Genomic DNA, 16,391 nt, shown 5'->3' on the forward strand with positions numbered 1-16,391 from the left:
ACGGTGTTGCCGCTTTGCGGTGTGAATGGGGCTCAGTGGTTTGCGCCGCGGACCAGCTCTGTCCTCCTGCAGGTGAGCCCAGCTCGGCGGTCTGCTTCGGTTACCTGGAAGCAGGTGCTAGGTTTCAGCTTCACTGTGCTGAGAGCGTGAGAGTAAAGTAACTGCCAAGCCATAAAGAATTAAAGAGGGGCAGTAAAAAAAAAAATTAAAAATTCAAGACGATATTTCATCATCATGTCTTATACTCACTCTCTCTGTCTCCAGCTTCCTTTCCAGCTCTCACTCTCCCAGTGACCGAAGCAGCATATTGAGAGCGTGCAGCGTATGAAATATAAAACAGCTATGACACATCGCTCAGCATGTGAACAAGATTTCCGATTCTCCTCTCTCTGTCTCCCAGCCTGTCTCTCATCCCGTCACTGAAGCTCTCGTATCTAAATTCGCTGATATCCCCTCCCCTCTCCGGTGGGTGGTGACAGTGCCACCCTTATTTTCCCCCATCATCGGGACGACACCTGGGAGGCTGATTCGGCAGGCAGGTCTCTCTCAGTCCAAAGGGGGGTCCTGCACAAGCATCTCAATCCCAGATTCCCCTTTGTTACCCACGTTCACCCTCTGGATGGTCATAATATTGATCTGAATTAGACGATCGCAGTGGAGAGGCAGCTGTTAGGGGACGTTGGCTATCCGTTGAGGACACGGCTGGTAATCGTGACTTGTCATTAAGTCTAAAAATCACGAGAACACACGCTGTAGCCTAATAGAGAGGATGTTTTGAGTGCTGAAAACGCGCTTCAGATGTTTGCATAAGTCACGTGGATCAATACAATACAACCCTCAGAAGACACAAAGTAAAAAATAGACTAAAGAAATAAGAATTCTGGCATGGATGGATTTGCCATCTCTCCCTCTCTCTCCCTTCCTCCCTCCCTCTCTCTTTCTCTCTCTCTCTCTTTGTAAACAACAGTGCCCACTGCAGGACAGTGGTCACGGTTGTCTTTTTCAGGAGGGGGGGGGAGTGGGGGATTGAAAGGCCTCTGTTCTGTCCCAGGCCCCCGGGGGCGTGGAAGATTGCTTTCCTGGCCCCCAGGGACATGCTGCTGCCCCCGTGCCCGAGAACAGGAGGGGTGCGGTCACCCCCCCCCCCATCCTCTCCTGACTCCCCCCCTCAGTGGGAGCTGCTCTAAGAGGCCCCAGCCAACCTGATTAAAGTCCCCAAAGTTTACTCTGAGCAGGCGGCTGCACTCCTTTTCTCCCTGTCTTCTCAGGCTAAAAGGCAATTCCTCCCGGTACTTCCCTTTCCCCGAGGTGGCAAACGTCCCACCGTCCAGTAACACTCATGCCCATTGGCTGAAGAGTAGTATGCAAACAGGAGATAGGAGGAAAGGAGGAGAAAAGTAGGGGACCAAGGGGCTGTAAATAAACAGAAGAGGTGTTATTTGGATATTTTTAGTTCCGTTGTAGATCTCTCTCTCTTGCCGTCCTCTTTCTCCGTCTCTCTATCTACACAAACATTTAGCGCTTTTTATATATGTTAACAAAAAAACAAACACTGTTTTAGTTCCCTGTCGCACAGGGCGCGTTCTACATAGCTAAGCAGTGTGTGTGTATATGAAGAGAGGAGTGTGTCAGAAGCGGGGGGGTATCTGGGGGCCGGGGTTGGGGGAGAGGCAGAGGAGATGACAGTGTCTCTCTCTCCCGGCGCATGTCAGAAGTGAAGAAGCCTGCAGGTAAAACTCTGAGCCTCTCCCCGGGCTGGGGGAGTGAGAGAGAGAGAGAGGGGGGCAGGCTGTGATTGGGAATAGCAGCACACAGTCAAACAAACAAAAACAGAGGGGTGGGGGGGGGCGGGGGGGCAAAAGATAAAAGCCATATGGGTTTTTTTCAGCTGGGACACTGAATGGAAAACCACCACGCACGGGCACACGCACACACACCCCCACACACTGTTAGCCCATCGCGCTCCGAGAATCTCTCAAAAACTACTAGTGAAAGTTTACTGTTTAAGCTCACATTTCACTGGTTTTCAGTAGCTATCTCGTCATGCTAAACTATAGAACCAGGTTTCCCTGCCGCTCAGTACCTGGGTAGAGTCCTTTTGAACTTGTTGTTTGCGTCAATAAACAATGGGATGTATCCACACTATGGACCACACTATCATATTTCTTGTTAGTGAGAGGTTGTGCACCCCAGAAAAATCAATCAGCATGCCTGAAAACTTTTTTAGGATAGTATTGGCATTCACAGTGGGTTTCTGTAAGAGAAGCGAAGCAAGGCATTTCCCTGTGGGTACCTTGCTAAGCTAAGCTAAGCTAACGCTGGTCTGACTCCTAGTGAAGGGCCAAACCGCCTTGTTCTTTGGAAGAAACTTCACCAGAAAGAGATTTTCGAAATTGTAAAGATATGATAATTTGTGGTTTATTAGTTTCTGTCTCCTGTCTGGCATTATTTGCATTATTACTGCAGAGTAATAAAACAGTTCAAACACAGCATGTTTGTAATTCATAGTTTGTGCACAGCAGCAATTCAGTCCCCTTGGAGAAACTGGGTTGGGGGGAGGGGGGTTAGTTTGGTTTGTGAACAGTGGCTTAATAGGATAAGATAAGATTTTCCCTCATATACAGTTTAATATCACTTTTCTTACAGCCGGAAGATGACCTGCCCGCCTCCTCCCTATCCCACAGAAAGGCGAGATTGGCCCTGGAGATAGGGCTGTGATTGGTGGCCCCTGAGAGCTAATCAGAAGCTTAATCTCGGCGCGGTCCTCCTGCAGCGAGGCGGCTTTGGCCCTTTGACCCCCCCACACACCCCCCACCCCCCACCCCTCCACCTCTCCGCCGCCGCACAGCGAGAGCGGGGAAAAGTTGTTTTCTCTCCGTGTGAACTTTTCTTAGGGGGCGAACGCTTCGCTGCGATTTCCGTCTCTTCTTTTTTTTTTCCTCCTCCCTCTTCCTCTTCGTTCCTTTTTTTTTTTTTTTTTTAAATCCGCGCCCGGTGGGGAAATGTCGACGCCTCCTCCTCCGGCACGGCCGCCGCGCGCGCCACAACAGACGCTCTCCGCCCCCTGTGTGATTGCGCCTTCCCCTGACCTTCGACCTTTCCCGTCTCGCTTAATTTCAGCGCCGTGAAGCTGGCTAAAGGCTAGCTCGCTATGCTGATGGTATTACCGGCCAGGAGTTACGCAGAACAGATACTGGAATACTGGGGCCGTCTTGCTTGGAAATGGCTGGGCTAGGTTCTGTCTAACATGGTCAGAGTGTTTGTTGTTACGGTACTTCACTTTGCTTTTCAATGATCAGTCTTGTATGCCAACAGACTGAACCGATTGTAGCAAATGTATAAGTGCAGATCGTGTATAGGGCTCGTGCTGCATTTCTGCGTGTCGTGAATATTTTTACATTAAAGTTGTTTTTTTTTGCTGCTGAAGTGATTGATGGTGCCAGTAATGAGGGTAGCCAGGATGCTGTGGAGTCTGGCTAAATGACCGTGCAGAGAGGAAATCAGCAGCAGGTCTCTGTGCTGTTGGCTGTGGGTGGAGCCTGGAGGCAGGACGTTCCGCAGGCTTGGAGCCCTCGTGCCCGGCCCAGCGGCGGGCTGAGGTTACTGGGCTGAGGGTCACAGTCGGATTAGCATCCGGAGAGATGTTTCTCGCTGGCACCTTGGCCCGTGCGTTGGAGCCGTCCTGATCCGCAGCGGTTCCCCACCGGTCGAGCGAAAGACCTCGCGCGGTCAGAGTGACCTCTCTGGGTTTCTTCCTCCGTGGTCCAACATGAGCTTTTCATGACTTTCACGTACTTTCAGAATTCTCAAAGATGGTTGTGATATTATCAAGACATTAAGGTGATATGCTGATTGTTCTGTTTATATAAAAATTGATATTTTTGCCAGATGTTGGCTGTGAACCCACCTCTGATTTGGTTTTTACTGCCGTTTCAGTTGTCTGTGTACTGTGGCTACCAGGGCTGGAGCTGAGAAAATTTTTGATCGTTCGATGCAGGGAAGTGCCCATGATGTTTGACGAGGGTTCTTCAATTTGTTAATTGAATTTCGCCTCATTTACTGAATTGACCAAATGAAAATTCATTTGAGTCCTCAACTGTGGAGGCTGCAGCCCTGACAGTGCCTTTTGTGTGATGGTTTGTTTATCTGCGTAATCTGTTTCGGGGTCTGTGCCTTGTCTTGTGTTTGTTTCATGTTGCGTGAGAGGCGCACTGTAGAGCCGTGTTGCACTGAAGCACGGTGCTCCCTCAACCCCCCCCCCCCACCCAAACGCCCGCGTGTCACACAGAGTAACGGCGCAGACATTGTAAAAGGTGCTTTCTTCGCGGGAAGGTCGCGGGGGGCGGTGGTTTGGGGAGGGGGGGGGGGAGGGTAGCCCTGCTTGCTCTGCCTCTGGCACACACACTTTAATTATTCACCGCCCCATCTCTCAGGTAGGGCCTGCCCCAGTCCCAGGACCCTGTGTCTGCATTCATTAAAACGGGAACGTGTTTGTGTTATTGGAGCCTCTGTGCACCCCTGCGCCCCACCCCACCGCCCACGACCCAGAGACAACCACAGAGAGTCTGCCTGTAGTTCCTTTTATCCGGTATACCCTGCCCCCCTGCCAAGTGTAGCTCTTGTGACGGGGGGTGGGAGAGGTAAAGTTTTCGAGCGATAATAAATTCAGACGAAGTCATAAATGCTAAGTTTAGCCGGCTAGCGGGACCTCGGGAGACCGTGCCTTTTAAAGAGCGAGTCCTTTAAGCATAGGGGCCTGTGGGTCCAGGATAACAAACGGCATGTTTGAAGTGCTCCTCGGAGAACGAGCGCACATTTCCCCACTTTACCGCTGTGGACTCTGTGTGCTTAATTAAGGCAGATAGATATGTATTTTTAACCCGCTAGCCGGCAGTGTCTGTAGCTACGAGCTCTCTAATATGGAATTGTGTCATTAAGTGACCCGCTCTTATGAATATTTATGCTATTTATATTGTAAATATAATTAGCAGTGTATGTGGTGGTAAGGTAATGAGTTGCACTCAGAACAAAAAACATTATACATATATATATATGTATATGTGTGTGTGTGTGTGTTATATATTTTTTATATATAGTGTATTTACAGTATTATGTCAGTAGAGTTTATATGTGTGTATGTCATCTGGTTAAAAATTAGCCTTTTTTTGTGAACATTTGCCTTGGAAATGTTTATCCTCTGCCTTGTACACGTTCAGAGAAACCCTTTCCCCTGCTTACAATTTTGGATGGACTCTCAGGTTGTGCTTACTGCAAGGTACTTATTTTATCTAAACAGTGTAAACATTGTAGGAGAGCACATTTTAAATGGTGAAAAATAGATTTTTTGGAGAGATTTCACGCTTGTTGCGTGCCCGGCTGTAGCACTTGTTCCTGATACGGTCTCGCTCTCTGTGGCCTGGTATTGATTTTTCCCTGTCTGAGAGCCAGCTGCAGCTAAAGAGCCGCACTGAGCCGGGTGCGATTAGCTGTAGTGTTTACCCAGAGAGGGAGGGTTCTGGTCAGTGAATGTTAAAATGTGTGTCTGTAAAATCTGTGCTTGTCAACACGTGCATCTGTCTGTGTACGTGTGTGAAGCGATGACATTGTTGATGATCTCTCTCTTTCTCGCTCTATGTCTCTCTCTCTCTTTCTCTCCCTCTCTCCCTTCCTCTCTTTCTGTCTCTCACTATCTCTCTCTCTCTCTCTCTCTCTCTGTCTTTCTCTCTATCGCTCTCTCTCTGTCTCTCTCTCTGTCTCTCCCTCTCTCCCTGTATTTTCACTGCCGTTGTGTGTGAATATGAGGACACAGAAATCACAGTGGTGATTTGGGGAATTATAATTGCGTCACATTTGATGCAGAATCCCACTCTGCCCGCAGGATATTTGGTTTCTTGTCATACACCCAGGAATTGCTCCAAATAAATAATAATAACAATTTTTTTTGTTGTTGTCTCTCTTTCTGTCATTTTTCATTCTCCCCTTCCCCTCCTCCGTACTTCCTGCTTTTTTTTTCCTTCCTTCTCCCCTCCTCTCGTTCCCTCTCTCTCCGTCCAGTGTTCGTCTTGGCCAGCAAGCTGCAGCAGCACATCTTCTCTGTGCACGGCCAGGAGGATAAGATCTACGACTGCTCCCAGTGCCCGCAGAAGTTCTTCTTCCAGACCGAGCTGCAGGTGTGTGCCGTCCTCGCTGCGCCAGCTGTGTGCCAAACAGGAAGTGCAAAAACAACGGGAGCGCTTTCTCACCACAAAATGGCCGATGCCACCTCTTTTGTCCAAACAGATATACGCATTCCGTTTAGAACATATTTTGCTAAATGTGCAGTTTACTGAAATCAGTTCACAAAATGTCAATGCGTGGTAAAAAAAAAAAAAATGTTTTAGTTTGAAGGAATGTGGTTTTTTTTGTTGTTGTTGTTTTTAAGTACATCACAAAATATTTCAAACAGTCTTGCCAACTGCCCTTAGGATAAAGGACTAAATATCAGTATGTGGTTTAAAAGGAAAATACAAAAAATATATATTTTTATTTTGAAAAGATACAGCATATATTACAAAACATTGACCATATCCGCGGATGTGAATGTATGTATTTAATGTACAGTGATTGCATTATGCAACAGTATGCAAATGCAATAGCATGTGAAAGTGGACAGCACATTTTGATGTGAATTTAGAGTAGTTTTTAACTCGCTGGCAAAACTTTGATGTCTAATATAATTATAGTTGTATTGATTTTCTTGTCTTGGTTGCTCTGGCAGATTGAGCGTTGTGCTCGAGGCGGGGTTTTATCTTCCTATCTCTTCTCTGAATATAATGGCGGGTGAATGCTGAGGAGGAAATCACATTTGCTGTAGAGTAGCTCGGTTGAAAAAACGTTGAGCTGCTGTCACCGTAAAGAGGCCCCAGTCTTGCGCTACAAGCCCTAGGTGAGGGATCTCAAACTGCAGTCCCCCAGGACCGCTGTGTCTGCCGGTTTTCGGTGCGTTTTGGCTGTTTGGCCCTTTGCTCGGCGCTAGAGAGAGTCCACGCGCTTTGTTTCCAAGGCCTGATTTGGCTGCAGACTGAAAATGAATCGCAGGAAAGCCTGGAGCTGCTGGTGCTGCTGCCCTCCAGGGCTGGAGTTTGACGTCCGTGGCTTGGAGCAAGCATCGTTGAGCTTTTTTCAGAATTGGCTTCGCTCTCGAGCAGACTTGGGGTCGATCCCATGCTTGGGTGCCCTTCTTTGATATCCTGCGCGTTGTGCGCACGCTCTGATCCGACAGAACTTTGCCCCGTAATTAACAGACATTTGCATTTACTACAACAACAACTACAACAACAACAACAATGTCACTGGGAAATGCGCTCCTAGCTAAATGCGTAGCGCTTCCGCCAGACTGTGCCAGTCTGAACGACGGCGTTTGATTGCGGGTGGGAAAGCAGTGCGGGCACGCTTGCTGTGTTTGCCCAGCGCCGCCTGATCCGGGTGCCCGCCCCCCCACATGTGCCTTGGTGCCGTGTGTGTATGTGTGTGGCACTCAACTGAAAAGTGTTTTGCCAAGCAGGAACCTCGTAGGTCAGCCCCTCCTTGAAGCTAAAATTCCGCTGCCTAACGGGCATGTCGCGGGTCAGCGGCGCTGCCATGGAAACCTCATCGGCTCACGGGCACCGCGGGGGGCCCGGCACGCCACCCCGAAATGGAAACATCATGGCCTAACGGGCACCTCGTGGGTCCAATCAGCAAACAGAATAGCAGTGAGGGTTGAGTTTCAGTGCACAGGAACCACAAAGCCATCAGCAGATTCACAGCATTGTTCATTTGTGTGCAGTAAGAGTACAGACTACCCTTCCGACTCCAGGTTTTGAAGTAACTGGCTCCGTAAATGAAACTAATCTCACATGCATCAGCAGGCAGGAATAAGGTGGATGGCCATTGATGACAATACTGTTCATTAAATTAGCATTTTACCCACTCAAAGAATGCTCTCATATTCTCCAGAATCCAAGTTCCATCCTTTCAATTTCTGGGTTTTTTTATATTGAGCTACTTAAATATACTGTACTATATTTTGTATTAATTTAAAGTCTTTGTACTGTTGATGCTAGTGACTAGTAATCATTATAGAGCACACATGCATGCATGCAGGCAGGCACATACAGAGAGGCAGAGATGGACACGCGCGCACACACACACACGCACACACACACGCACACACTCCTGAGGTAGTTTCTGTACTTTGTCATGTTTAAGGTGAACTTTTTCCTGACAGAGAATGATGTGCGCTCGCCCCCCCAGGTGCCGTAGAATCCGAGCTCATATTTATTTTTGAAGAGGCAGAGACAGGAGGAAGCGTGAAAGATCACTGACCTCTTTCACACCAGGCAGTGCTGAGCTGTGCGAGGTGCAGGCCAGTGCTGCAGGGAACGGAGTCATGGCGTTCCGCCGCTGAGCTGTGATTGGCTGCCTTTAGCGTGGGCACACACGCCTAGAACCCTGCATTACCTGCGTGGTTCCATTCTCTACCTGATTTTGCTTGCAGCCCTGGTGCTATTGTTAGTGATCCCAACCCTGCTGCAATAATGTTTCATACCCATTAAAGACTGTATTATTATTATTATTATTATTATTATTATTATTATTATTATTAGGCCTCTCACATTGACAGCTGTCCCTTCTGTTTAAGTTCTCCCTGCCTCTGTTGGCTGAGATGGCACGTCCACAAAGGAGATTTGTGTCCTTCTTGAAACAAATTAGGTCCATCTACTGTCCTCTTTTCTTTTTTTCTCTCTCATCCTTCCCTCGCTTTTTGTTCTTTCTTTTCTCCTTTCTTCTCTCTCACCTCCTCTGTTCACATGAAGCGGTGTGAGGGTAGGGCACGGGCTGCCTCTCTTAGTTACATTTTGTTTGTGTTCTTTGGTATTGGGGGGCGGGGGAGGGGGGGGCGAAAGATGGGCCTCCAACAGTGGCGAGGCGTGGGCTGGCCAGGTGAAGGTGGGGGGGAGAGGTGATTTTGTTCCGTATTGATCCCCCCCCCCCACCCCGCCGAAGTTGTGGACTGGGGGAAGATTCAGACAGGGCCTACGGCTTCCTCTCTGAACCCCTCCCAGCATGGAGGCTGCTGTCCGTTCGATTGGGGCAAGGCTGACTCCGGGAGGTCTCCCACCTAATCAGCCCTCCCAGGACCCCCCTCACCCCCCTCTCTCACCCCCTCCGCCCCCCCCAGGTGCCTGTCAATCCGGTTTCGGTATGAAGCGTTCTCACATGTTGCTCCCGCGTCTCTCCGGAGAAGCTCCGGACAGAGAGAGCGCTGTATTTTATTACAGCCTGTCAGAGGAGCTACTGTAAATGTTTCAGCAACTGGGGCAGAGTCTCTCCCAGCCTGCCGCCACAGCCTCTCTTTCTTTCACCTCTCTGACCTGCTGGAGGAGAGACGGAGCATTTCTTATGATCCCAAATGTTACCCCCCCTCCACCTCAACTTCCACTCTCTGCCCCCCCCCCCCTCATATTTCAGGATTTTGTTCATCTGCTTGTCTTGTTTTGGCACAGACAAATCAGATACATCACTGTTTAAATATTTATTGTGACAGACTGTAAAATTTTTACTTATTTATTTATTTTTTGGCTGCTGTTCTCTCTTTGCTGGGCAGCGTGTTAAAAGTGCAACTTTATACAGTACTGGGCTGAGTTCCTCTCACTGTGTGTGAGTGTGAGTGTGAGTGTGTGTATGTTGCTGACAGAGGGTGTTTTTATTGTGTGTAAGTAGGTGTGTGTGTGTGTGTGTGTGTGTGTTTGCACGTGTGTGTGTCTGTGTGTGTGAGAGAAAAAGAGTATACGTGTGCGTGTGTGTGTTTGCGGGCATTCATGTTAAGTTTGAGCTTCTGAACATGCTTCCTAGCTTGGAAGCAGCAGCCTGTTAAGGCGTTTCTTAAGCTTTCTGGTAAAATACAGAAGGTGTTTTTCAGTGTGGTGTGTGTGCGCCCCAGCTTCCTGCAGGCATAGCTGTGCTCAGCGCTAAGCTCCACTTCATTTCCCATTGGCCCGTGTGTGAGGAGAGAGCGGGCGAAGTCGACTCGAGCCATCACCGGAGTCCTGAACCAGATCGTTCCCGTCCGCGCCCGGCCGAGATGAGGCGCGAGCTGTCATCCGACCGGAAAGCCCCCCTCCCCCCCCTCCCCGAAACCCGTGTTCCTGCAGAGAGGGGTGCAGCCTGTCGTGTTCTGTAAGCGCAGTGAACTGCGAAACTATCCATCACGCCGGCCCGCCCTTCGTACGCACGCGCGTGCCGTTTGAAGGCTGCACCTTCCAGGACAAAAGAAAGGCCGCATCCACACGCGTCTGACAGGCAACACGAGAGCAGCTGCCCGTAGAACAGCGCGTATGAGAGCAGCCGCCCGTAGAACAGCGTGTATGAGAGCAGCAGCCCATAGAACAGCGTGTAGGAGAGCAGCAGCCCATAGAACAGCGTGTAGGAGAGCAGCCGCCCGTAGAACAGCGTGTATGAGAGCAGCAGCCCGTAGAACAGTGTGTATGAGAGCAGCCTCCCGTAGAACAGCGTGTATGAGAGCAGCTGCCCATAGAACAGCGTGTGCGAGAGCAGCGGCCCATAGAACAGTGTGTATGAGAGCAGCAGCCCGTAGAACAGCGTGTATGAGAGCAGCAGCCCGTAGAACAGTGTGTATGAGAGCAGCCCCCCGTAGAACAGCGTGTATGAGAGCAGCAGCCCGTAGAACAGTGTGTATGAGAGCAGCAGCCCGTAGAACAGCGTGTATGAGAGCAGCAGCCCGTAGAACAGTGTGTGTGAGAGCAGCATCCCGTAGAACAGTGTGTGTGAGAGCAGCAGCCCGTAGAACAGCGTGTATGAGAGCAGCAGCCCGTAGAACAGCATGTATGAGAGCAGCCTCCCGTAGAACAGCGTGTACGAGAGCAGCCACCCGTAGAACAGGGTGTGTGAGAGCAGCAGCCCGTAGAACAGCGTGTAGGAGAGCAGCTGCCCGTAGAACAGCATGTATGAGAGCAGCCGCTCGTAGAACAGCGTGTATGAGAGCAGCCTCCCGTAGAACAGCGTGTGTGAGAGCAGCAGCCCGTAGAACAGCGTGTAGGAGAGCAGCCGCCCGTAGAACAGCGTGTATGAGAGCAGCAGCCCGTAGAACAGCGTGTATGAGAGCAGCCGCCCGTAGAACAGCATGTATGAGAGCAGCCTCCTGTAGAACAGCGTGTATGAGAGCAGCCTCCCGTAGAACAGCGTGTGCGAGAGCAGCAGCCCGTAGAACAGTGTGTATGAGAGCAGCAGCCCGTAGAACAGCGTGTGCGAGAGCAGCCGCCCGTAGAACAGCGTGTACAAAGGCAGACAGACGTGACGTGTACTGCCCATCCATATATTCATTTTTCTCTTTCTCTCTCTCCCTTCCCCCTCTCTCCTCTGTCTCTCTCTCTGTCCCTTTGTCTTTCCCTCTCTCACTCCCTGTCTTCCCCCCTCTCTCTCACTTTCTCTCTCTCCTTCCCTCTGTCTTTCCCTCTCTCTCACTCACCCACTTTCCCTCTCTCTCTCTCTGTCTCTCTCTCTCTCTTTCTCCTGACGTTTCGTTACTTTAGGCCATGTTATTAGTATTCAAAGCCTGGCACCCCTGGGTCTAAGCAGCTGGAACTCTCTCAGTGCAACTTGCCAGCGAAATACATTAAACAACATTAAATTAACCGCCAGTTGCATCCTCGTTGCAAGACGGGGTAAATCATTTCTGCAGTGATTTCTTTTTTCCTCCCTCTGTTCATTTTGTGCTGTGAACGAGTCAGGGGTGTATTAATTGACAGAGGAGTGTCTGAAAGAGGGGGAGGGAGTCGAAGGGAGACCGAACTGATCTGACCTCTCATTAACGTGGATAACCGCAGGCAACGGGACTTAATTGGGGTCTTTGAGTAAAGGATCTTTAGGCGAAAGACTACATAGACGGCAGCCATACCACTCTGGATCCCGCTCATGTTAACCAGCTGAAGCTAAGCAGGGCTGGGCTCGATCCAGAAGTATTTGCATGGGAGACCCTTAGGGAAATCTAAGTGGCTTCTGGTAGTGGTGTTAATGAGTCAACAGGGGGCACTCTTCCATCTAGACTGAATAAAATACAATGTCCCAAGACTCCCGACACAAGGCTGGCGGACATTGCTATAGAAGGTGCTGTCCTTCAGATGAGATGTTGAACTGAGGGGCATTAAATCTGACACACTGTGGTTCTTAAAGGTCCAAGACACTTCGTAGAGTAGCTCTGAACATCTGGCAACCTAATCATCCTCCAGCATCCGATTGGGCTACGCAATTCCTTGAATTCCCTGCTCACTTTGGGTCCCTAGTCTGTAAATGTGAATGAGTACTGAGTTCTCAGTTGGTCTGCCTGGTTGAAAATAGGTAAATAAACCTCATACTTTTAGGCCATTTTAATAAATGCGCATTGATAATGATTTTTAGCTCCTTACATCACTATGTTTATGTGTGACAAATTTCTATATACTGGTCTAGTTCATCCTGTTTGGTGACAATGTCACAAGTTTGCAGTAGACAGTTAGACTAATTTGCCTCTGTATATATGCATGGGTGTGTGTGCCTGTGTGTGAATGCGTATGGGTTTGCATACTTGTGAGATGAGAGATGACAAATACTCCCACAAGCCTTTGAGAGCACTTTGTTTTCCTGTCTCGTTTCTTAGTTTATATTGTCAAGCGCAGGGCTATATGTGTTCACGGTTTGCATATTAAACCCAGACAAGCAAAAGAAAGTACAAGCTCGACTACCAATTCATTTTTTAAAATGCTTAATCGTTTTAATTTTGTGAAGTTTGCATTACCTTGATAAAGCATGTTAGGAACATTTGATGTGAAATGCATTACTTGTGTCATTTCCCTAAGCAAAGCACATACTGGAAAGATATTTAATGTGCGTTTGATGCGATTTAATGTGATTGTTAATTACTGCGGTCTTTTGGGTATTCATTCTGCCTGATTCTTACGAGGAATGAATTTCACATGAGAGACTAAAGCAATCCATGTGCCTAATACGGAAAAATTATTATTATATTTTGTCTTGTTTTTGTATTTTGGGAAAACTCCCGAACTACTCTCGTGTAGGAATTCTCGACGAATTTCGAATATTAATTTGCCCGGCGCTGTACATCTTGCAGGGAGCTATCTGACGAGTTAATCGGGGGCGATGTGTTTTTAATTCGCGGTGAATTCACCGGCGTTAATATTGCAAAATGTTGCCGAGCGGTGTTTTCAGTTCCCTGTCTCGTCCCTGACTGTGATTTTCTAAAGGTCATAAGATCTTCTGAGCAAACACGTCTGTCTCGGCCTGAATCCACGAGGAGTGAAGTCTGTCATTTACTCTGTGGCACTCACCTCCGGCAACCGGGGGGAACAGTCTACATTTCATATAGTTTCCGATGTAGCCGTTTCATTTACGTTTCATAATGGTTCGCTGATAGGATCACTGCACAAAAACGCTATGCTACATTGTCAACAGTCATGACAATGTTTTATATAAATGTTATTCTGCTACAAATTATGTAAAATCATCTATTAAATCTGAAGTCCATAAAATAAAATAAAATCTAATGAAGGAATGATGATCACGTATACGATCACTTGTATTCTTGCAGGTTGCTTTTCAAAATAGAAGTAAACCTATTAAAATGGCTTTTTCAACAGTGGCATTTAATCCCAGCCTTCATTTGGCATTGATAGTGTCCACTTTATGGTCTTCTCCTGATTGGGCAGGTGTTTTTTTTTCTTTGGGGGGAGGGGGGGTGGGTGGGCGATAATTTGGCTGTTGCCCACCCCGTTGCTAGCGTTCCTAATGAGCCCTTTAATAGGGCTGCAGAAAGCTCATTTTCCTCCCCCAAACAGTAGGGTCCCAGAATCAAGCCTCCCTGGTACCCACTGGCCTATCTGCTTAGACAGGGTAATGGTTCTCATTTGGAGTTACTAAAATAATGCCTGTTAAAAGGGCTTTTTGTGTTGCGGTTTTATTTTTTTTAAATCATACGGACTGTATTTCTGAGAGCGGTTTATGTGTCAGTGTGACCAAACGGTGAGCCCGAACCTGAGGCTGTTATAATGAGAGAGTGCGTGAGCTGATCCCACTCTCTCCCTGTGGGAGGGATGATGCTGGCTTTCTTGCGTCAGTTATGAACTTGGTTTTGTGTCATAAGCGGACAGGTACATAACCAAACTTTACAACGTTTACTTGGGTTGGTGCATTTTACAGTCGTAGTGATGGCTACTTCCTGGTAAGTAGTGTCTAGAGAGGTGCTGGGTGATGGAAATGGATTGAATGAATGGAGTGAGTGAGTGAGTGAGTGAGGTGAGTGAGTGAGTGAGTGAGTGAGTGAGTGAGTGAGTGAGTGAGTGAGTGAGTGAGTGAGTGAGTGAGTGAGTGAGTGAGTGAGTGAGTGAGTGAGTGAGTGAGTGAGTGAGTGAGTGAGTGAGTGAGTGAGTGAGTGAAGTGGTGAATGATGAGGGAGAGTGAATGAGTGAAGTGGTGGTGAGTGTGTTAGTGAGTGAACTGGATGTGAGGATGGAATGAAGGAATGTTTGTGTCCTTGGTAAATGTTGAGACTACTGAAAGTTACTGAGTTATTAAAGTGCATATAAAGTATTTGTCTTTAAAAAACAAAATATGTAGTTGAGATGCATCATTGAAATAGCCGAGAGCTAAGAGCACATTATAAACAGAAAAATATAATCATCTAAAATCCAGATCCAGTTTTCTGACTAGTTTGCGATCTCACTGCAGGGCATTCTGAGGAGGCGTAGCCGCAGTTTAACATTTTATTTAATAAATCGTTAATCGTGTCGGAGGCGGGTGTTCAAAGCGGCTGTCTTCTCTCTTTTAAAAGACGCCCCAGTGGAAAGCAATGGGTGAGTTTACTTTGACTCGGCTCCGTTTGATCAGGAAAGTGTGGAATCTGGCAGCGAGTGGGCCGCAGACGGTCGCCATTTCGTTCCTTATCTGTTTCCATCGTTGTTTACGTCGTCCCCTTTCTCCTTGGGCAAGAAAGGAACAACCGGTGTTTATTTTAAATCACAAGTGAAGCTATATGAAAACTTTACTTTGATTGTAAAGTTCATGCTGATTGCATGGGCCAGGACCTAGTGTTCCAAGGCAGTGGGGGGAAAGCAAGTTGTTTTTCCTTTTCTTTTTCCTTTTAAACATCCCTGCTGGAAATTCCGGTTTAAACCAGCCTAAGCTAGTCAAGCTGGTTTAAGATGTGTTTCCAGCACTTCTAACTGGTTCTAGCCGGTTGAGTAGCTGTTCACCAGCTGACTAGCCTATAGTCGGTTAATCCACCAGTTTGGCCACCAGTTTACTCTACCAGCTTAGCTGGCTTTAACCAACCACAGACCAGCAATGGCCAGCTAAGACCTCAGCAGAGCATCCCAGAAAAATCACCGCCCAATCATGTGGGGTTTTTTCCGCCTGTGATAATATTTACGATGAAATGTATGCAGGCGCAAATAAGTAAGAGGTCAAAGATAAAATTGATATGGTAAAGGGGGAAGTATTGAGAGATGGGAAAGATGAGAAAAAGAAAAGAATGAGGTAAAGAGACAGAAATGATAGAAGGTAAAGCTGGATGGCCCCTGAGAATGCTGGAGGACATCTTTACCATGATGGGGGCTGCTCCTGAGTATGCAGGAGGATATCTTTACCTGTCCATGATGGGGGCTGCTCCTGAGTATGCAGGAGGATATCTTTACCTGTGCATGATGGGGCTGCTCCTGAGTATGCAGGAGGATATCTTTACCTGTCCATGATGGGGCCTGCTCCTGAGTATGCAGGAGGATATCTTTACCTGTCCATGATGGGGGCTGCTCCTGAGTATGCAGGAGGATATCTTTACCTGTCCATGATGGGGGCTGCTCCTGAGTATGCAGGAGGATATCTTTACCTGTGCATGATGGGGCTGCTCCTGAGTATGCAGGAGGATATCTTTACCTGTCCATGATGGGGCCTGCTCCTGAGTATGCAGGAGGATATCTTTACCTGTCCATGATGGGGCCTGCTCCTGAGTATGCAGGAGGATATCTTTACCTGTCCATGATGGGGCCTGCTCCTGAGTATGCAGGAGGATATCTTTACCTGTCCATGATGGGGCCTGCTCCTGAGTATGCAGGAGGATATCTTTACCTGTCCATGATGGGGCTGCTCCTGAGTATGCAGGAGGATATCTTTACCTGTCCATGATGGGGCCTGCTCCTGAGTATGCAGGAGGATATCTTTACCTGTCCATGATGGGGCCTGCTCCTGAGTATGCAGGAGGATATCTTTACCTGTCCATGATGGGGCCTGCTCCTGAGTATGCAGGAGGATATCTTTACCTGTCCATGATGGGGCCTGCTCCTGAGTATGCAGGAGGATATCTT

General features: G+C 48.2%; 1 protein-coding gene across 6 annotated transcripts in view; it reads left to right on the forward strand.

Moving 5' to 3' along the window:
* LOC135260793 (zinc finger protein 521-like) overlaps window positions 1–16,391 on the forward strand; it is a 135,371-nt gene that overhangs the window by 110,168 nt on the left and 8,812 nt on the right. For all 6 annotated transcript variants that reach the window (XM_064346339.1, XM_064346340.1, XM_064346341.1 and 3 more), the window contains one exon: window positions 6,055–6,170. In XM_064346339.1, coding sequence (XP_064202409.1) covers window positions 6,055–6,170 — 116 coding nt within the window. The remainder of the gene's footprint in view (window positions 1–6,054; window positions 6,171–16,391) is intronic.

This window comes from Anguilla rostrata, chromosome 8 (assembly GCF_018555375.3).
Source record: "Anguilla rostrata isolate EN2019 chromosome 8, ASM1855537v3, whole genome shotgun sequence".
Lineage (NCBI taxonomy): Eukaryota > Metazoa > Chordata > Actinopteri > Anguilliformes > Anguillidae > Anguilla > Anguilla rostrata.